Source organism: Mchenga conophoros, linkage group LG3 (genome assembly GCF_057382185.1).
Source record: "Mchenga conophoros isolate Kocher_MC1m ecotype Shallow Benthic linkage group LG3, M_conophoros_male_GT1.1, whole genome shotgun sequence".
Classification (NCBI taxonomy): domain Eukaryota; kingdom Metazoa; phylum Chordata; class Actinopteri; order Cichliformes; family Cichlidae; genus Mchenga; species Mchenga conophoros.
The window spans coordinates 56513546-56536042 of record NC_140528.1 but is presented as its reverse complement, the minus strand read 5'-3'; the positions used below and the strand labels follow the sequence as shown (position 1 = coordinate 56536042).

Below are 22497 nucleotides of genomic sequence, written 5' to 3'. Positions count from 1 at the left end.
TGATTAAATAAAAATAATTAAGAACAAGTATTACAAAAAGGAAAAGGCCGAAACAATATCAGAAATGAAAATTGCAGAAGAGATAGATCACAAATTCTGTTTCTGCCTCTTAGTTTTTATTCACATTAATAATTTTTATATGTTTCTATTTAAAATTGGAATAATAAAACACAGATAGATAGATAGATAGATAGATAGATAGATAGATAGATAGATAGATAGATAGATAGATAGATAGATAGATAGATAGATAGATAGATAGATAGATAGATAGAACCTTCGCTCCAGTCCAGTAGGTGGCGGTAATTCACCTAATCAAAAGAAGAAGAAGAAGCGGAACTCGTAGCACAACAACAACATTGTTAGCAGCATTAGCTCGCAAAAAAGCGAGGAGACTTTTTTCTTCTTATTTGGGTCCCATTAACAGGTGAGTGTAATAACCGAGGGCCGTCAGAGAGTGTGAATGTGCAGTCTGTTGCCCTGTGTGCTTGTACGGTCGGAGAATCGCACATTTGTGAGCCGTTTCAGCTATGTGCACAACGTTAGCTCTCAGGCTAACGCTAGCTCCTAACGTTTTATTTAGTGGTTGTGTGCAAAAGTCACTGCATGCAAAGAGTTCTCGTACAGGATGAAGATTAAGGTGTGATGATGAGGATGCAGTGCTGTTGGATTTGTCCTCCCAGGTGAAATAGTTAGTCGACAGCCAGACAAAATGACTACACATTCATGAAAGCTGATTTCTCGAGAGCTTTTTTTTTTATTCTGCTCGTTGTATCCTGTTAATTACAACGTATACTCGGATACAGGCGTCATTGATACTTGTGGTAACGAGCGGTGTGCACGGATGGGTCCAGATACTCAGAAGGTTAGACGTCAAGATGTTTTGTGTGTCAGGTTTCTTTACTAAAACTCATATTTCTTGAACCCCAGAGGCCTAGAGATATACGCAAGATCTACCACGGTTACATCAGTTGTCTTTTTTAAGATCTGAGGAGGTTTATTGCATACAGACTTGTCTCGTTATTAAGGGTTCAACCTTCAAATGGTTGGTGAGCTCCACAGTCAACATATCCCAGTTCAACAAGCATCTTTGGGATGTGGTCGAGCGACAGATTCTCATTATGAATGTGCAGCTGACAAATCTGGACTGACACTCAAAGCCATTATACAACACGCCTCATTCATGCAAGCACTTGCTCTATGCTTTGAAATGCTTTCTATCTAACATTCATACACATTCATACTCAAATGGATGCATCGAAGAACAGCTTGGTATCTTGCCCAAGGATACACGCAGACTGGCCAACCTTCCAGTCAGTAGATGATCTAGTCTACCGCCTGAGCAACAGCCACCCCATACAGTGTGATGGGGTTAGGGGTGCTGATCATGCAAATGTGGACCAGAATGGTTCCAGCATCTTGTTAAATCTGTGCCTTTTCTAAGCAGCATTTGTATTTTTCTATTCTTTAACTTACTGCTCTGACTGAGGTCGAGCCCGTTGTCCAAACAATTGTGTTTGACCTGGGCTAAAAGTCAATGTTTGAATCAACTGTTATTACTGTTGACAGAGGCCAAGTGGAGATAATCTTGCATAAGAGCACAAAGGAATTTATGCTTTGATGGCAGAGTGATAAAGTCACAGCTGTGCAGTCACAGCAAACATCAGGTATAAATAAACAGTGCTGAGTAACAATAAGTGACCATAGGTGTGTGAAGTTGAAATAGTGTGTGTGAGGTCAGGCAGAGTAGAGCCAGTGTGACTCATTCAGGAGGATGGATTTAAAAAAGAAAAGCAAACACCCACAGTGGTGGGGACCATGATTTGATCTGTTAATACCTGGTTAAAGCATGTGTCTGTAGCTGTAATGCTTAAAAGTATAAAAGGTAAATTAAAAAGTTGGAAGTGAACAGCAACAAGATCCACTGTTTGATTTCTCACCGATTTTTAGCTGCCATCAGAACTACTTTAACTCTACTTAACATAAAGTCAGCAAGGTGTTAAAAATGTTCAGTTGGTGAGCCAGTGGGAGTTGTAGCCTCAGGAGTTGCATCCAATCTGGTCTTCTGCTGCTGTAGCCCATCTGCTTCAAAGGATGATGCTCTTTTGTCTGCCTGTCAAGAATTAGTCGACTCTGCTCATTCAAAAAGGAAAAAAAAGAAGGTAGTCCACTCCATGTTTTGGGAATAACTTGTCCATTCCAGTCTAGTTAATTGGACGAATAATACTCAACTTCGGGTTTTCAGTTAATCCATGAAGGGTGAACAAGCAAAGAAGTCAGAAGTAGAGCAGGGCGATATGGCCAAAAATATTTATCACGATATACATTTAAAAGTTTGCGATAACGATATAACTGACGATATAATTGACACTAGACAAAATACTTTACAACTCCACAACTTTATTAGTGCAAAAAACCCCATCAATGTATTTTCACTTAAACAAGCAGCTGTTTTTTATGTGCATTAAAGTTATATAAAAATTTTACAGTGCAAATGCAAATTCCTTGCTGACAGTTTAACCAAAAGGCATTTCCAGTGGAAATTGGCCGACATATCCTCAGCATAACCATGTATAATATCCACAAAACTTAAAAAAGGTTATACACACACAATACAGTAATATTATGTTGAAGCACAGTACGTATCACTCCGCGAGGCTCCTGCCTACGATGGCCGTAATGCTCCGACAATCCATCAAGCTGTGGGGGTTCGTAGCTTAGCAAAGTCGCACTAAAACATTTGACAGATTTTCGAGCGCCATGTACATAAAATCGTTTCGAGGTCAGTAAACACAACCAGAGTTCATACATAAGGCACACAGGATTATAAGGGCCACTGTCAATTTTCAGAAAAATCAAAGGATTTATTTTAAGTGTGCCGTATTTTCCAAAAAACACGGTAATAACGACGGCCCGCTAGCATGCTCTACCAAAAATAGTGCTTTGTTGTGTGTCTGACGGACGAAAGCTAAACCAGTTCCACACCAGTGAAGTTGCATTTTTACAAACCAATTCTGGTTCATCTGTTTCATTCAACGATCCGCTTTCGCTCTTCTCATTCTGCGTCGCCGCCATGTGCGTATGTAAACAAACTCACTGCGCATTTTACCCATATTCTATGGCGATATTTCATTTTCTTATCGTTGCCCAAAATTACACCGGTATTACCGTGAACAGTATGATACAGCCCAGCCCTAGTCAGAAGTTCAACAACAGAAACGATGCAAAGCCAAGTCAACTAGATCATCTAGCTAGTGTACTTACGGTGCTGGAGCAGTGTTGATCGGTCCAACGTGAGATTCACTACATGTGGACTTAGTATGACCTGAGGTCCCAAAATCACCACTTCTTGCTGCTACTTTTTCCAGCCCCCCAGAAAACACACAGTGCCTGGTAGACCCCATGAGAAAGGCTTTAATCTGCACTCCTACTGCGCCAAGTCAGAGTGATCTTACTGGCTGACTGTACAAATGAAAACACACAGAAATTCATTACAAAAACCACATTCAAAATAACTAATCTGGCACTCGCAGCAAGGTGTACCTAACGAAGTGGCCAGTGAGTGTAAATAGTTGTTAGACACAGACTTTGACTTGAAATTTAAATAAGTACCCCATAAATACTGCTGGTGTTATACTCCTTGACTTCAATATATCTTAGTTTATTTGAATAATAATTTTTATTTTTATTTTTTTTAAAGAGGAAAATACACAAATTTGTAATTTTGGACGCTGCTGTTGCGGTTTTCTTTTTTAAAAAACTTCCAGTAAAAACTATGCAGAATAAAACCTTTCATAATTAAAGAAAAAAAAGAAAAAACTTATGAGCTATGCGATTCTTTGCCACTAGGTGGCAGTGCTCGCTGTCTGAAAGTGAGAGAGGGGAAAGCGCTAATATAAGAAATGAGAAATCACTCAGCAAGTCTCGAGTGCAGGTTTCAGAGATGGTGAAGAGAAAGCAGGAGAGGAGGATTCATCAAAAAGTGTGGTGAAAGATGCAAACACAGAAAACAGGGAGTTTAAATGTGTTTGATAAATGTGCCTTAAGAGTTGGCAGATGGACTCAACCTCATTGATCCCTGACGCTTAATTTCAAAAGGCCAGCCGAGTAATCAGGTTCACTTTAAATAACTGTCATGCTAGTTAGACGAGAGAAAGATGAGGTGCAGTGACTTTAACTCTCAGATGAGGCAAGAAGAAAAAAGATGATTTGGATTGTGATGGAAATCCGAGGAGAGGGAGCAGTATCTCCAGTCTGAAATTTGACTTCTTTTCTTTAAAAAAGCAGAGAAATCAGAGAAAGTGAGGAAACAAGTTTAAGAACTGAGCCTCTTTCAACACTTGCTGCTCAATTTACACCACCCTTCTTTCTAACAGGGGAGACAGATGCAGGCAGGTGGAGTGGGGTGGGAGTGCTTCCAGAGGGAGCTCAGTATGCATCTTAGTTCAGCATTTAGAAAACATTTCCACATTTTGCCTCTTTGTTCACCGTCTCAGGTACGCTGGAATTTTCGGACACCCACTCGAACATGTCCTATGTCTTCATCAACGACTCGTCGCAGACCAGCGTGCCTCTGCTGCAGTCGTGCATCGATGGAGACCTACCCTTCGCCAAGAGGCTGCTAGAGACGGGATGCGACCCCAACATCCGTGACAACCGGGGCCGCACCGGCCTCCACCTAGCCGCCGCCAGAGGGAACGTGGAAATATGCCGCCTCTTGCACAACTTCGGGGCCGATCTGCTGGCGACGGATTATCAGGGGAATACGGCGCTGCACCTGTGCGGCCACGTGGATACGATACAGTTCCTGGTGTCCAACGGGCTGAAGATCGACATCTGGTAAGAATTCAGAGTTCAGGTGATGACAGTGAGCTGTTTCCACCCTGAGCAACTTAATGTTCTCTCATTTTAACTCCACTTTTAATTTCATGTATATCAACTATTCAGAATCATGTAGTCATGCATGATTCATGTTGATATGGTAGAAGCTAAAAGCCATGTGGTGTACTGAGACTGTTTGGGTTGTAATACCCTCTCTAAACAACTTAAATCTGCCCTTTAGAGATTTCTGAATGAATGAAAATAGCACTAAACTCAAATTAAACTGCAATGAGCAAAGCTGCTCTAGAGATGATCTGAATCCACAAAGAACTGACAACAGAAAAGAAGCAAAAAGAAACAAATTTAAAATTGAGCAGACAGCAGTACTCTGAATCTTCAGTCGGAGGTTGGTGTTAATTCTGTCAGAGTATTCATTTAATGTTATTTGGGTTGTTTTTTCTTTGTAACTGCTTATTGAGCATCTTAAATATATAAAGTTAGTTGGGGAATTTGAATCAAAGTATCGTAAATTTCATGAATGAAAGAAATATAACTAAAAGATAAGTCTTTTCTATGTAACTGCTGCTAAAATCCCACTGGTGGAATTCACCTTTCACCTCTCAGCAGAGCGAATCTAATGACTTCCTGTCCCCTCGGGGGGAGTGCACTGTTGCTCCCCTCAGAGGAGACGAGAGGAGTATTTGGTTCTGTTTGTTTGCAGTTTTAAGTCCAGGGCCCTATTTCAGGAAGCCGGTTTAGAAAACTCAGAGTGAAAAACGATACTCAGGGTTGAGTAACCCCGAACTGTCCAACTCGGAATATTCGGTTTCAGAAAGGCTGATAACAATTAGTTCAATCAACGCGGAGTTGCTTTAACCCCAAGTTAAGCGCGCGCACGAGGATACATAAAGCCCTGATTAGTGGAGCACAGATTAAGCGAGTCACCATGGAGACGGAGGGAAAGAAGGCGCGGTCAATGTATTTTACAGCGCTTGACGCCGAAATTCTGATGGCAGCATATGCCGATAACATGCAGATCTTGCAGAAAAAAAGTAACACAGCCTCAGCTGCAAAAAAAAGGGAGCATGCATGGCAAAACATAGCCGACAGAGTCAATGCGTGAGTGTTAATTTAAACATTGATCTAGGGATTTCCACCCATTTAACACGTTATTTTATCATATGTTATTTTATTTGTTATTTTATACATTTCATTTTGTGATGTGATGTGAGCGCAGGTGCAACCCAACAGGCCCCAAACGTGCCTGGCAGCAAGTAAAAATGAAATATAAAAATATAGTCCAAACAGGTAAGGTGTAATTGTATTATGAGCCATAGTGCTTGGTCTGTTTGTCCCATGTAAATCAATTGCAGTTAGAGGCTACATTAATTTTCTTTCTGTAAGCACTTATTGAAATTATCTGAGCACATTACAAGTACATATTTGCTCACTCTGTATGCTCAAATGTGGCCCGTTATGGCCACTAGAAAAAAAGCGGAGGCCTGAAAAACAGGTGGGGGTCCTCCACCACCACCACTCACAGAGGCTGAGCAGTTGGCCCTCAGCCAAAACAGTGGGCGCCCTGTGGCTGAAGGCATCTCTGTGGGGACATCCTCTGAGTCAATGACCCCGCAAGACACAAGTGCCTACATAAGAGGTAAATTCAAAATAATACATGATGTGCATACATCCTTTCTTCACAGTCACCTTTGCAGTGCTACTCATTCATTTGATAAACTCTTTACCATAATGGATTATTTTGTAGTGAAGTTATTAATGTCACATGCCCTTTCTGGGGTGACCCTGAGTCTTTGCAGGCACTGGAACCGGGCCTTAAGCATTCCGATAGTCATTTCAATTCTGGCTCTTGTCCTGCAATTAGCCAGATTATATCGCTGCTGTGGGCCCGGTTCAGGGTCAGAGTAAGGGGTAAGCAAATAGGGTAAACATGGATACCCCCTATCACCAAGCAAGTAGCCAGTGAACTCTCCTAAGACAGAAGGATACACTTCAGTTCAAATGTCCCTGAAGCAATTGGTCTTTATATATTTTAAAGTATTCTCAACTCACCATGTCCAAATTTTGTGCTCAGTGTACATTCACGGAATATTTGTGAGTCATGGACAGAGCCTGGCCACTTGGCTTCCACATTTGTGATAATGTTGGCAGCATCACATATGATCTTCACAGTGCAGAGAACACAAATTAGCATCCATTACTATAATGAAATAATCTGTTAGTTTGAAATGCTACAGGGAACTATGTACCTGTACATTAATGCTGTGGAAAGACTTCCTGTTCACATAGTCTCCTTCATTTACTGAAGGAGCAATGATTGGAATGTGAGTGCCATCTGTACAGCCAATCACGCCTGGGAACCGTGAAAATAAATGTAAAATTTAAGTAGTAGTTCAAGTATCACCACATCATGAATTAAGTTTTGGTCATCCTGATACCTGCAATTTTGTGGAATCCCTCTTTGATGAATCTTGTGGGTCTATGACCGGGGAACACCACAAACGAGTACAGGAGACGTTTCAGTGCAACTGTAACATTCCTGACTGCCCGACAGACGGTAGCCTTGGAAACGTGCTCAGCGTCACCAATATTATACAGAAAGCTCCCGTTTGCAAAAAACCGAAGTGCAATACAAATAATATGTACAGAACTGAGAGGATGTCCGCGATGTGTCTTATGAGCAATATTAGGCCTGAGGATGTTATTCACATAAATTATAGATTGTGCTGAGAAACGGTAACGTTCGCACAGACAATCATCAGGAAATGATAAAATGTCCAAACGCGCTCTAATCACTCTCTCCCGGCGGAGAGCTCTGCGGAGAATTTGGGCTTCACGATCTACTGGCTCTTCAAGGAAGGGACACGCCATGTCTGACACTTCCTACAGTCAGGTTTCCGACAAAGGGGCGGAGACAGTCAGGGTTAGTTGTAGTAAACCTGCTAGGGGGCAGGTTAGCTTCACGGAGTGTGTCGTCATGGTGACTCACTCAGGCTTCATCTGAACTCGCTTTGTGAAACCGAAAACCCAGAGTTTTCGTTAACTCAGGGTATACTTAGTCAGAGTTTGCACTAAACCGGCTTCCTGAAATAGGGCCCAGTTTTCAAACTATTGTGTTGAAATCGTGTGTGATGGTAAACACCAATAAGAGTTCGAGCTGATTTCATTTTGAGGGAAGAAGGGTGCGGAAGAGGCAGTATGTGAAATGCACTACACACAGGTACACACACGCACAGGTCTTTGTCTCCAGATGCCATATTTATTTATAGTTTTCTGTGTTATGACCGACCACAGTCTGACAGCTGTCGGTCTCAGCTGATTTCCCGCTCTCCTCCGCTCCTCTCCCGTCTCACTATAAAAGGGAAGGAAACCATCATCAGTCCAAAACGCCATCAGCTGTTTTCACCTGCGTCTCCAGCACCGCCCCTTTGAGCTCACCGCACCACTCCTCCCCTGCAGCCACGCCCGGGACCACACCTCCGCCACACAGTAAAATAAATGAAGGTCTGCGTTCAGCTTTGTGTATAGAACAAAAACCCAGAGTTTTGTTTCTTTGTTGCCCACATTTGATCCTTTTTTATTGTGGTCTTAACAACATCATATGATCCTGTTAGTAAAGCGACGCAATTTAAAAAATATTATAAATATTTTTAGGTGATTAACGAGAGAGGGCGGTGACTCAGAGACTTCATGTGTGGCCTAACACCTCGACTCATTGATAGACTCATTTCCTCTTCCTCACACTTGTCATGTCATCCCTGTTTCCTCTGTTACAAGCTGTATATTGCTAACTGTGGTATTATAGCAGCAGATTAATGCTTCTTACTTTGTTGTATATTCATTTTATCTTAATGTGCTTTTGTTAAAGGTTTTCAGTCTTTATTCATACAGATACAGGTATATACATACAGAACGTGTTCTTGCCAATGGGGGAAAACCCTCAGGTTTTACTGATTACATCAAAAAGCTGTCACATTGTGTCACATTAAGACTTTTTCTTTTTCTGGCTTCCTTTGGTAAACATTCTGACTGCAAAACCTCAAGTTCAGGACACATTTGTGGTTCGCGCTGTTGTCTCGATAAGTTTACTTGTGAAACTCAATGTGAAACAAACATTTTAGTACTCAGAGATAACATCACATTAGTTCTTGCCCCTGCATAGAAGTCTCGAGTGACTGCTTGAGGTTTGAGGCTTCACGGGTCACTGAAGCTGAATGACTTGTTTGCTTCACTGAATGCAGTGTGTGTGTGTGTGTGTGTGTGTGTGTGTGTGTGTGTGTGTGTGTGTGTGTGTGTGTGAGTCGTCTTTTATCAGTGTTGATGGTGTTTAAACAGGAAATTACTCGCACAATGTAACTGAAGTAGCTTTGAGTGGTTCAAGTCATTCAATAGTAGATTAGCGTTAGTTTAGTGTCATTGAGCCTCTGAATGAGTCCATTGAGATTCAGCTGGCAGACGGCCAGCCTGATATTTATTCTGTCTGATGTACTGATCAGTTGTCTGACAGTTTTGCTGTGAATGCAGTGGAAGTGAGTGTAGAGAGTGGCAGAGACCAGTTTCAGTTACAGCACTCATATTATCGCTGAATGAACCAGTAACCCTTACCAGCAAAGACCCAGATTCAGAGACCTAACTGGGGTGATCCTGACTGTAAAACTGCTGTCATGCCAGCAGTCATTCACAGATCTAATGATTTCTGCTCTTTCTTGTTACAGAGCGCACTAAACATTTTACAGTCGTTTCTAATTCATTGAGCCTTATCCCACACAACTATATTGTAATCCTCTCGGATTAGTCACTGAATAAACATGCTGTGGTAGCACACACGCACATGGCCACTAGAGGGCGTATCTCAGCTATAACTGAGAACCTTCTGGTGGCTTTTTAGGGTTATTTGAGGTGCAGCTGCCATTTTTTTTTTCACAGATTAATGTGCAGATTATTTCCTTGATTGATGTTCTGTTTTTAATAAGGCATTGCAATACGACTACACTGACAAGAGTGAAAGGATTATTTGCTAATGTGATGGCAAAACTGTCAGCCAAGAAAAGAGAGGAATATTTGCTCATTACTGACTGAGTGATTAAATGTTTCAATTCTAAACTCAGAGAAAATCAGATTATGTAAGAGTGTGTGGGAATTTCCATCTAACCTAATAAAGCATTCACACCTTCCCACTTATCCAAATCCTGCAAACACTTATGTTGCTCGGCACACTTCAGAGTTATGACCAATACTGAGATTACTCAGCAGTTTCTGTTTTAGACAGAGGACTTTAGTTGCAGTATTTAGGAAAGCTTTTCACATTTGACCTCTTTGTTCATTAATGCAGGTACGCTGGATTCTTCTGATACTGACTTAAGAGTGTCCAGCAGGCTGACGGTCAACATCTGGTAAGAAATCTGTCTCTCTTTTGATGAACTGTGTCAGTGAAATTTGTAATACAAAATCCATCATCAATCATAAAGGGCGTCAAGCAGGCGTCGTCTTTTTGGCTACTGATTGATTTCTCAGTGATTTAGATTCAGCAGAGGGCGTTATAGCCTGAAGGTTTTATGAGGATATTTCAATAAATTTGTGATATTATTTAAAACAATATAGGAAATAAATAGTCAAACAAATGAACAACACACTTCTTTGTTTGAAGTGTGCATTTGTTGGCACTTGGTTCACATTCACTGCCTGCTTGTTTCTCTTTGCTCACGCGCCGTCACAGTCTGGTTGCTCTCAGCGGTGTGTTTGCCTCAGGCAGTGAAAACAAGTCTGTCGTCTCCACAGTACTTTCTCTGAAACCCAATAACTGCTGTCTGCCCTTCGTGTTCGCTTTACATTTCACATATAAAGTGGTTATTTTTCTCAGTTTAAACATTTAATATGTTTTTGTGTTTTGAAATCTTGATTTATTAGATTAGCAAAGTTACATCTGAACAAACCACAAGACTTGTGCAACAGTGTCTGTTGGACAGGTGTGGAGACGTATGGTCGTGATGCAGGGGACCATTTGAGGAAAACCAAACACCATATCAGCACAAACACCTACAAACTACAAAACTTCTTGCAGTCATCGACTGATTCATGAACTGCTCTGTATTGCAAACTATTCGAGAGTCAAATGTGAGGTCATCAGTCTGACGCTTAAAGCTTGGCTCAAACTGGCTGCTGCAGAACTTACTTTGTTTTGTGAAGCTCAGTGACTTGTTATATATAGTGTGTGTTTTCTTTTATCAGTGTTGATGGTGTTTACACAGGGAGTCATTCACACACTAATTTGTGTTACTGAAGTAGCTTTGAGTGTTTGAAGTCATTCATTCAGATATTCAGGCCCATAAAGCACACTCAAATCATGACTCATGTCTGTAAAACGAGGCTGTTGGTTAACGGTTTTCGTGAGCAGTCACTGCATGTAGAAAAAGTAAAGCTTACTCTGTCAGACTGTATTTTGTAATTTGCCTCAAAATAAATACTTCATTGTCGTCCAGTTGTCATACAGATTTGTTGTGTAGTGTAAGTGAGGGTAGCAGGTGGGAGAGAAGCAAATGAATGTAAGCAGCTAGCAGAAAGACAGCAGAGGTTAACCTCACTAAAGGACAGAATCTCACACACAGCCTTGTCTGCTGGGTAATAAGTCGGCTTTAACCTCTTTAATTTAAACTAGTTCCATCGTCCCTCGTGTCATCTGAAATGTTCTCGGCTTTCATTAGAAAAGTTTTTCTATCATTGCTGCATGTCGGCACTCGCAGTATCATTTCTTGGCAGTATCCCATGGATGCTGAAGAAGTGTTTGTGTCATGTGGGGCTGACGCGGTCCTTGTTTTCCACCCGTCGTCTTCTGTTTCTTGTTTGTTGGTCCTTCTCATGTCACCTTTGATTCCACACTTTTATTACTTGAGCCTCAGTGAGTGTGTCGGGCAATGATACTCAGCACTCCTGTTATTTCAGCCTCAGAGTTCTCCTTTATTTACAGTCATTTTTATTTGACTGATCAGTTCTGAGTCTAGTCATTATTTACCACAGACGATTGTGGTCCATGCTCTCACTTTCTCACTGTTGACAACACTGTTACTCTTATCGCTGTTATCTTAAATATATTCAGCAGTGCTGTGTCTTTATTACCAAGTGGAACACAAAGCTCTGAAGTAGCTGCAACAGTGAGCTTAGATTGAGCCCCACTCAGCACCATAATTTTAAAATGTAGCACTAGCAGTGAGTCAGACTTTGTCACCAGGCCCCACTGATGTTTGTAGTCCAGAGCAATGATTGGGTTTTTTCGCACACTTCTGTTCAGGCTCCAGACGTATTTCCTTCCTGGACGCTTCTGGCAGCTGCTGCTTATCCTGCCCCAATTACAACATAATTATCTGTTCCATGTCGTCACCCTCCACTTTTCTTTTCTTTTCAAAGAACTTTATGGACCAACTTTCTCTTAGAAACATACACAAAACTGGGACAAATCTAACTACTATTTCTGATTACTTGCGTATTAATTATCATACTGTTACTTCTGTTATTGATTGCTTATTCTTCTAGAAAAATGTAAAACAACAGCACATCTTAAACTTCCAAGTCAATAAAGATAAATTTGCTTTGCTTTCTGCTTTTTTCCCCAAGCAGAAAAAACAAGTATGTTCTTACAAATGTATAAACATGATGGAGTTTTGATTATAATATGGGCTAGTTTTGTTCACAAGTGTAGGTAAAAGAACTTCAACAAGCTGAACTTGGGGTTTTAAAGTGAGAACACTTTTCTGAATTGTGTGTGGCTGTGATCTACCAGATACCAGAAGCAAAATAAATATTTATTCAGGAATACAAATGTTTTGACGTGACATAAATGTTGGCTGCACTCATTCAGTGAGGATTCGCTTCCTTCCTGATTCCTGCTTCCTGATTGTTGTTCCTTAGTTGAGTTTTGAGAGTTGAGATTCACACGTGTTTGTTTGTTTGTTTGTTGCAGGAGTTTCGCTCTGAATCCTGACCACCTCCTTGTGCTTCTGTGGCTTATGGGGCTATAAATTGGTCACCATGGCGACCAGCTGGATGATTGAAAGTCTCCCGTCTGACTTTCTGAGGTCAGCCGTCACTTTTAGTGTTTATCTCATATTATGTCACATCTAAAATCCTTTGTAAATATTGATGAATGGTGATTAAATTAAACAAATAAAAATGCCCTTTTTTCTTTCTTTCTTTTTTCCAGTGTTCACCATCACTCTGCTCTGCAGCTGGTCTCCTTTTCCACAGTGCAGCGACACAGTGTTGAAGAGGTGAGTGTGTTAGAGGAAATGTTAATGTCAGGTTTAGTCTGTATGCACTCAGAGGTCATTTGCTGCTGCTGCTGCGGTTGTAATGATGTAAACCCTGATTGGTTGGATAGTTTGAGTGACAGCATTTACTGAGGCAAAGCAGAGCAGCTGCTGATCCTGAGCTACTCTTACAAATGAAAGATCAGTGAAGAGCTTCCCTCACACAGCATATCCTCTATTGGACCTGACTGAACAGCCAGAGCCTGATGTTCACTACAGTCATGGGCAGAAGAAGCACCAGTGTCAAAAATGAATCACAAAGCTGTTTTTTTTGTATATTTATATGGTAATAAAAAGTCTGTAAAGTGGTGATCTGTGTTGGGGTCCTTAATGCGGACTGAAAATAGTTTCTGACTTCTTAATGAAAAGTACCTTAAAAAACCCTTTTTTAAAATAAATATGACAGGGAGGGTTTTATGGAAATAAAGTAGATGTATTATTTAGCTGTATCTGAAAATCCTTATCAGGTGATTAATTGAATTCACCCTGTTTTGGTGAACTTTGTGTAGATTCACACTTTTATTTAAAGCCAATAAATGTCTTGCCTTTTAATTTGACTTTATCTGCCTCTGTGTCCTGCATTTGGTTGCGCTGTCATGAAAGTGTTGGTCATTTTACAACATGAGCATTATTTTGTCTTTCCTGAAGGCATATTCAGGAAATGAGGATTAAAACGAGCGTGTCTGTTCATTTGCTTTTGATTCATGAACAGCCTGGATCAGGTCCAGACACTTTCTCCCAGTGTGTAACAGCCTCGGTGTTTCCTGAACCATTTGCCTCCAATAACCTTTGTCTTTGTTGGGCTACACTGGGAAACTCTCCACAGAGGCATTCAAAGGGAAAAGAATCATTCTTGTGTGTGTCCCTAATTTCTACAGTTTAGACAATTTAATCAGTTTGTCAGCAAATAAAACCTCTTATATCCATCAGAGATGCTGGCTGTAACCTCATGTTTGAGATCGTTTCTCCTCCTGATTTATAGCTGTTAAATTACTGCCTGTTCGTAGCTTGAACGAGGACCTCTCTCTGTCTCACAGCACCACATCGCTGGCCAAGGTGGCTCAAACTCTCCTCTACTTCCTCTGGAAATTAAGGCTACTATTAGTCCCACCTGCCATAATGTGCTGCTTGTACTGGGCATTTTTATATATAAATGAATGAGATTCACAGCTTTAGCAAGGACAATCTTACCAAGAAAACATACTACATAAAGAAAATGCAAACTTTACATGTGCCTGTCCATATTTGATTCTTTAAAATATTTTCCCTTTAAGTCTAAATGTTTCAGAACAGATTCCTCATCTGCAGAGGTTCATGAGAGACAATCTGAGGGACTTCCTCCTTCCTCAAGTCGAACACAGCCACAGAGCTGCTGGCTACCTCTTGCTTTTCTATGTGCTTTGGCAGTAGTCTTTTATGCATCCCGGATACTCCTGCATGACTTCAAACAAACTGTTTGTTTGTTTTATTTTAATTAGTTTAGCTTCTCGTTAGCTTTGGTAACATGCTAACAAACCTGGCAACCTGGCAAACCTGGCAGGCATTACAGGAAGAACTGGTGATGTGACCCTCAATGCATCAGTCAAATTATCATTGCAGTGCTACAACCTTGTGTGCATGAATAAATGTAACTACTGCAATGTTTATGGTGCTTCTATGACAGATGTGTTAGCAATAACTGCAGGTGCCTAACACAATGCTCATCAAGCACACACATTTTAAACTAATAAGGTGAAGCAAAATTCTTAAGAATCAAACCGCACATACAGATAAAGCCATAATCACAGCTGCCGTCACTTCACTGACACAACCAAAGCACCCATAATCTTATCCCTTTCATAAGACTCTGTTTCTCAGGATTTACATTCATATCTGGGGTTTTACAGACAGTAATCTGTGATCTGTGTTTATGTCGAATGACAGTTATCCACATTACAGATGTTTTTATATTGTGTTATATGGATCTTTTCTATTTTATTATCATCTGTTTTATGTGAAAACGTAGATAGTGAACATGAGAGAGATTTAGTTTTATTTTTGTTTTTTTGAGATGAAATAATTTAGTCAGTTTTTAACTGTTAGTGTTCGTTTGACTTTGGGACCTGAAGGGGACGGAGTTTTCGACCCAGATTACTCCGTGAAGCTCCTCACTACGGCAGCCGTAACGCTCTGACAATCCATCAAGCAGTGCAGCTTACCAAAGTTGTACTAAAACATTTTTTAACAGATTTCTGCACGCCCAAATCAGTTCGAGGTCAGTAAGCACAACCAGAATTCATACATAAGGCACACTCTAGATTATTGAGAAAATTAAAGGATTTTAAGCGTGCTTTATAGTGTGGAAAATACATTATACAGAAGAAAAGAATATATTGTGATATATATCGTTACCGCACGTGCTTCAAATTATATCGTGATATGAATTTTAGGCCATATCGCCCAGCCCTACAATGATGAATATTTCAAGAAGCTCTATTGAGCCCATTAGAGGAGCTTATATTACTATCAGTCTGTCTTCCTCATCAAAATGTTCACATCTTCCTTTCCTGCAGTATACTTGCAAAACAAACACTGTACACAGACTGATAATACATGCTGCCTATCTACGCTGTGATACCTGCCATTAAGAATAAACTGTTTTCTAAAGGAATATAACTTAATGAAGCGGGGAAGATAAATTTTGATTTGATTTGATATACCTTTATTAGTCCCACAAGGGGAAATTTCATAAGGCTGCCGACCTATTGCACGCAATGGCGGCGCCATCTTACCCTCCGACCATACATACATTACACAAAACATCACATGGGGAAGACAGGTCAGAGAGGTTTAACAATGGAAAATGCACCACATGAGGAAAGATAAGAAGGAAAAAATAACTCCCCCCAGACTGAGCTCCAACAGCGAGATCAGTTTGAGAACAGGAAAAAACACTTCTGCACATAGCACATGAAAAAAAAAAAACTCTTAATATACCAAAGAAACACATGACAAGCAACAGGGGTGGGTAAAGGGTGAGAGAGAAACATCAGTGCTGCATTTATGCCGCCTCTCACACAGTGTATCAGTGCATCATGATGCCCCCAGTGTCCTGCAACAGCAGGAAGGTCTTGCAGGAGCCTGTTTTATCATCATCTACAAGGCCAAAACAAGTATTTCCTGTGCATCAGAAAGTGGAGCATCAAAGGCGTCAAACTGCCTGTTAAATTCCTCTACCCTTTATCATTCCTGGCAGTCTGAATACAGTGGGGTAGAAAAGTCATCCATGTATAGAAAGACAGGGATTGTAAAAGAAAGAGAAGAGGATTGCCTGTTGTTCTTGTTCCTGAAGGTGGCTCTTTGTGCCTCTGATGGTGTGTTTGTGTTGATGCTGCAGAATCAGGCCAAGGTCTCTCTAATAGTGCTGAACATCAGGCAACTGCAGAGCATCAGACCTTATCTGTGATCCTCCCGACAGTTTCTCTCCTAACTCCTGGTAAGAGTTCATGGAGGACTTCAGCTTCTTGCAGCTGCTCCTGATAGATGTCATTGCTGTCTTCTCCCTCTGCACTGGCTGCTACGTCTTCTTTGTTTCTGCTTTTCTCTTTATCATGACTGTGACTCTGGCAGCTGTGCTGGAAATATGATTGTTCTCCTTATAATAAAAGCTGGAAGCTGAAAGTCCTGCCTGTGCTGAGACATTTTTTTCATGCATGATCTTCACAGAAAAGCAAACACAGTACAAAGGAAACTGTGGGTGACGTCATCTTTAGTTCATAGAAAAATATATAAAAATATTTGAGTTTATTATTTGCCACATTTATTTTAAGAGTCAATGAGTGTGGATTGTCACATACATACTTTTGAACCAAACAGCCCAGAATGTGTCATCATTAAAATGACCTTTGTTAAGTTATCAGTAATGTGGACAGCTTAATGTTTCGGCACCTGCATTATTCTCATTTTCATTATCAGACTTTGTTTTGTTGTTGGCTGATTGTTGTAAACTTGTTATAACAGAGGGAAGGTCATTCTGGGCAGCAGAAATGTGGAAACGTGAAGAAGTGTTGACAGTATTTTATCAAAGTATCCGATTAATTCATTGAAGTCTGTTCTGGGTTGTTGGGGCCAGTTTCTTCCTCCTGTACAGTCCTGTCTGCCTCTCTGTCCTCGGCAGATGTTTAGTTCAAGCTCTATTAAGTTGAATGGAGCTTAAGTTGAAGTAAAGGTTAAATTTGCTTGAAAGGATTCACCTTCTACTCAAGTAAAAGTTAAAAAGTACAGGCTCTGAAAAGCAAGAAAGTAAAAAGTAGTTCTTGAGGGACATTTCTACAACCTATTTTTTTGTGAAAACTTTGTGCTCTATTAATATAATAATACTAACAATAGTACATGGGGGGGGGGACTTTACTCATTTTACTGTTTGTGGAGTCAAAGATCTCTCTCTCTCTCTCTCTGCTTTGAAAATGTCAGAAGTAGAAAATACAGATACTTGCATTAAAATAAAAGTAAATTACATATACCTGAAATTTAAACTGAAGTACAGCAAGGGTGTAGATTTGGCATGGACGGAAGGGACGTGTCCCCACCAATATCCAGCGATTATTGAATTGTCCCCACCAATAATTTGATCTCTTCGAAAAAAAAAAAAACCCGATAGAAAGAAAAAAAAAAGATCTGTCAACGTCTCATTCACCCAGCGGTGCAGAAAGAGTTATATTACGTTCTCTACTAGAGTCCTACGTCATGTGACAAATATGGGCAATGTGATTGGCTGTGCCTTTCAGGGAGCTCTGTTTAGTTTTAACAGCGGCAAGCCTGCGCTGCGAGGAGGAGAGGAGGACAGCAGCAAAAAGGAAGAACCTGGATATAAGAAAGTATTTTTCGAAGAAACCTGTAAGTCACTTAAAGCCAAGTTCACTCATAAAATGTGTTCGTCATAATAACGTTATAGGCTATGCTAGGTTTTGGCCCACATCAGTCTAAAATTGTATGCAACCATGAATAACCTGTTTTGGAAACTAACTGCACAACAGGCAGCACTATTAGTTATGTCAGTCTCAGAGCAGCATTTCTAATTTTGATTGAAACTGTCAGAGAAAACGCCTCCTCGAGCGAGCCAGGATATTAGTTTACAGAGGCTGTTAAAATTATATGTCTAGCGTTAAAATGTTGGTGACACAATAATTTCATCCTAATGGCACTGACATATTCATAGGGTTAATTATTCATATTCATAGACAAAATAGCATGAGGTAATTTTGATTTTGCAAATATTCCACCTTTTAGTGCAGTTTGCACAGTTTAAAAATACACTTACCCTACAAACATTACTGATGAGTCAAGATCTGCACAAATTGACAGAAACTGAAACAGAAATTGAAGCAGCTACCCATTTTATTCTTATTGTCATGTATGTCCTATTTGTCAGGTGACAGAAGAACCAACACAAAGCTCAGAGAGTAATGGTGACACAAGGTCACAGGTGAAATACATACACACATACACACACACATACATATATATACACATATATATGTATATACACATATATATGTATATACACATATATACACATATATATGTATATACACATATATATGTATATACACATATATATATACACATATATACACATATATACACATATATATGTATATACACATATATATGTATATACACATATATACACATATATATATATACACATATATACACATATATATATATACACATATATATATATACACATATATACATATATACACATATACACATGTATATACATATATACACATATACACATGTATATACACATATATATACATACATATACATATATATACATACATATACATATATATACATACATATACATACATACATATACATATACATATATATACATATATATACATATATACATATATATATACACACACACATATATACATACACATATACATATACACATATATATATATATATATATATATATATATATATATATATATGTGTGTATATATATATATATATATATATATATGTATGTATATATATGTATGTATATATATGTATATATATGTGTGTGTATATATATATATATATATATATATATATATATATATATATATATATATATATATATATATGTGTATGTATATATATGTATGTATATATATGTATATATATATGTGTATATATATATATGTGTATATATATATATATGTATATATATATATATGTATATATATATATATTTATTTTGTTACGGATTCAAATATTGGGGATGGATACAAGAGGAAAAACCACAATAACAACACTGGTCCGGCCGGGTTGAGTCAAACGAGGATTTTAATGATCACACGCGTGGGAGATGGACACCGTACGCAGACAGCATCAGATCTCAAAATGGTGGAGCATTGATCAAACTCTTATAGCCTCTAGTGGCCCCCACCTAATCATAAAAGCCTAAACATTGATATTCTTTCTCTCACACGGCGCCTAAGCTACGACCTTGGCTCCCGGTTTATCTGCTCCTGCTGAGATGGGGCCGAAAACCTCTCCAGCATGTTCTGTTCTCTTCTAATCGGACAAATAAGGCGATGACTTTCTGCAAACAGTATTTCTTATAACTCAGCAGTATAATGCATCATAAAACAATATCATTCATTCACAATAAATCAGCAGTCTAATGTAATGCAAATCAGTTTAACAAATGCAATAGTTACCACCTTCTTCTAATTCAGGAGAATAATGCAAACTTAAACTACATAATAATTCACAATCTTTAATTAGGGGTCTAACATGGCATAAAATAATATTATAATCCCACACTCCCCCTGTTGAGCTCTTTAGAATAAAGAGCTCACCTACACCCTGTAATCCAGTGTGGCCGGGTTCATTTCTTCTTACCCCAGAGGCCCTTTGTCCCCCTGTTGGGCGAACCATATGTGAGATGACCTCTGTGTTTGCGCAGTTCAGATGCAAGAAAAACTATTATTACAACAGTAGCCGGTACAGATGACACTCCCCAGTTCTCCCACAGCTATATTTTGGTGCTACCTTATACCCTTCAGACGTACTCAGACTAGAACCTCTGTCCGAGGAGCTTTTAGCCTTTATTTTATTGCTGCAGCCACCAGTGTCTTCCAGTCGAGCGATCCTCTGCTCTTCTTTCTTCAACCTCAGGGGTTAGACAACCCTTCAGTCGTTGCACAGATCAGGGGATTATTCTGCCCCGATTTCAAACAACGATCTGTGTATCCTCGGGTCCTGTGTATCCTGTGTATCCCCCAGAAAAAGGAACAGGAACGTGTCCCCCTTTTGACCAAGAGCCTCTCGAACCTCGTTGGTCTGGTGTTCCTGGATTTCCGCCAACCCCTTCATGGTTATTGCTGTGTTTATGGGATCCATCCTTTTGAAGCCACTAATCGGAGCCCAAAACGCCATGACACTTGAACCCAGTTGATGTCTCGGCAGTCACTGTGTCTGTCTCTGCTGCGAAGGATCCTCGTATATCTGTGACCTCGTCTGGTGTCTGTTCCTTTCTCTGTAAGAGACAGAAAACCAAAACACCTCTCTGCCTAGCCCTAATAATCTAATGTTGTTATCTACTGATCTTCTGGCGATTCAGAATTGGTTTAGAATATTCAGAATGTCCCAGGGACTTATTCTAATCATATCCTATGTGCGTGTAAGCGTGTTTGCATTTAGCCCTCTGCACTCAAAGTCAATACCTGCAATATATCAGTCCGGACCATCACGCCGAACGAAGCTTATGACCTTCAAAAGACTGAGTGCCAACTCATTATAAACACATTTGCAAGGTGTGTACGAAAATTATTAAAACCACTCATTTTAACAAAAGACGTCAAAAACAAATTAGCCATTTTTAATTCTAACATTCCTACCGTCCCACGGTTTCCTCTCCAGTGTGGTACTCAGCTTCTCATGAACACAGGCATTTTATCTTCTAAACGCTATTCAGTTCATTTCAATGATTAATGCTTAAACATGGAAATAATGATTTATGCTTCTCACTGGTTCTTTAAAAAAAAAAAAAAAAAGTCCAGAAACCTTTTGGGTCACTATTAGCTTAAGTTTTACCATACCTAAGTAGGGATGGGTACCGGTGTCCGGTGCCATGATGGCACCGGTTCTGACATAAACGGTAGTAACCAGACCGAAAAGCAGCGCACATTTCGGTGCTTTATTTCGGTGCTTTTTTTTCCTGAGCTGTGATACACTTCTAGCCAATCATTTTACGTTTCCGAGGATAGTAGGCGGGTCCGGGTACGTACATTCTTTTAGAGCAGAGCTACAGATTAAAAATGCCCAAGGCGAAGTGGTCAAAAGTCTGGCTGTACTTCACAGCAAAATATGCAAACTCAGCAGCCTGCAACAAGTGCTTTAAGGTGATACTGTGATACTGTCAAAGGAGGTAACACCTCAAATCCGATGAAGCACCTGGCGACGCATAGCGGGCTTTTTTTTAAAAGCAGAGAAATGCGCCGTATTTGATAGCTTGCTGCGAGACCTCACACCGAGCACATCTACTGCGGGTGGGTTGCCTGTTATCGGACCCGGAGTTAGCAACATCCTCCAAAAACCCGAAGAGGAGAGTCCTGGCCCCTAGCCCTGCCAGTGTAGCAGAAATGATGACGGATGATGATGGCAGCAGCAGCAGCAGCCGTTCTTCTCTGTGTGAGTAGCTTAATGTTGTTCGTGTGTAATTTACGTTGAGTAGGCTAACCACGTTATTACCAGTGTTGGGGAGTAACGGAATACATGTACCGCCGTTACATATTTAAAATACAAAATATGAGCAACTGTATTCCGTTACAGTTACCGTTTAAAAAGGTGGTATTCAGAATACAGTTACTTTGTTGAAATAAAGGGATTACACTGCGGTACTTTCCTGTTTCATTTTGTCGCGGGTCAGGACTGTTTGGATTTTGTTTGACAGCTACGTTCTGTTGTTCCAGGCGGCAGCGTTACGGTTGCCATGGTTACAGGGCGACGCTCTCTCTCTCTCTCTGCGACTGTGTGTTTCCTGGGTGAGAGAGCGCCTTTTCGTCGTTGTTGTTGTTGTGCTAAGCTAACAGGCAGAATGCTACAAGCATAGCTCTAAAGAATGTAGCATCATAGGCAGTGTAGTCCGTGTTGCAGGGAGAATGGACTGCCATACACGTTATGGGTCTGTGAGCGCGAGGAGGGAGAAAAAGGCGAGTGGAAAGGTACGAGTTGTCATCGAGGAAAAACGGGAGCTGGAAGCATGTAAATATAATAATAACCACTGCAGCCAAGAAGAGTGCCTGACGAGCCCAGTTGTAAGTAAGCTATTAAGGCTCGACTGTACACCGTGTTCGTGTTTTCC

The 22497-nt window shown here is 40.1% G+C and overlaps 1 protein-coding gene across 3 annotated transcripts; it reads left to right on the top strand.

Annotated features, from left to right (window-relative positions):
* Positions 1-306: 306 nt before the first annotated feature.
* LOC146579616 (ankyrin repeat domain-containing protein 46-like) lies at positions 307-16018 on the top strand. 3 transcript variants are annotated; one of them, XM_085263941.1, is made up of 6 exons: positions 307-427; positions 4497-4839; positions 10172-10232; positions 12794-12908; positions 13034-13100; positions 13307-16018. In XM_085263941.1, the coding sequence occupies exons 2-3, from the start codon at positions 4529-4531 to the stop codon at positions 10188-10190; spliced, it is 330 nt and encodes a 109-aa protein (XP_085120067.1). In that variant the 5' UTR covers positions 307-427; positions 4497-4528; the 3' UTR covers positions 10191-10232; positions 12794-12908; positions 13034-13100; positions 13307-16018. The 3 variants fall into 3 exon arrangements, with proteins under 3 accessions (XP_085120067.1, XP_085120061.1, XP_085120056.1); XM_085263935.1 differs by having other exon boundaries at positions 13034-16018; XM_085263930.1 differs by lacking the exons at positions 10172-10232; positions 12794-12908; positions 13034-13100; positions 13307-16018 and adding an exon at positions 8201-8596.
* The last annotated feature ends 6479 nt before the right edge of the window (positions 16019-22497 follow it).

Bases quoted from the DNA above. Each gene is read 5' to 3' on its own strand.
- LOC146579616 (XM_085263930.1), top strand. From the start codon at position 4,529: ATGTCCTATGTCTTCATCAACGACTCGTCGCAGACCAGCGTGCCTCTG. The intron at 4,840-8,200 runs GTAAGAATTCAG...TCACTATAAAAG, and splicing joins GGGCTGAAGATCGACATCTG to GGAAGGAAACCATCATCAGT.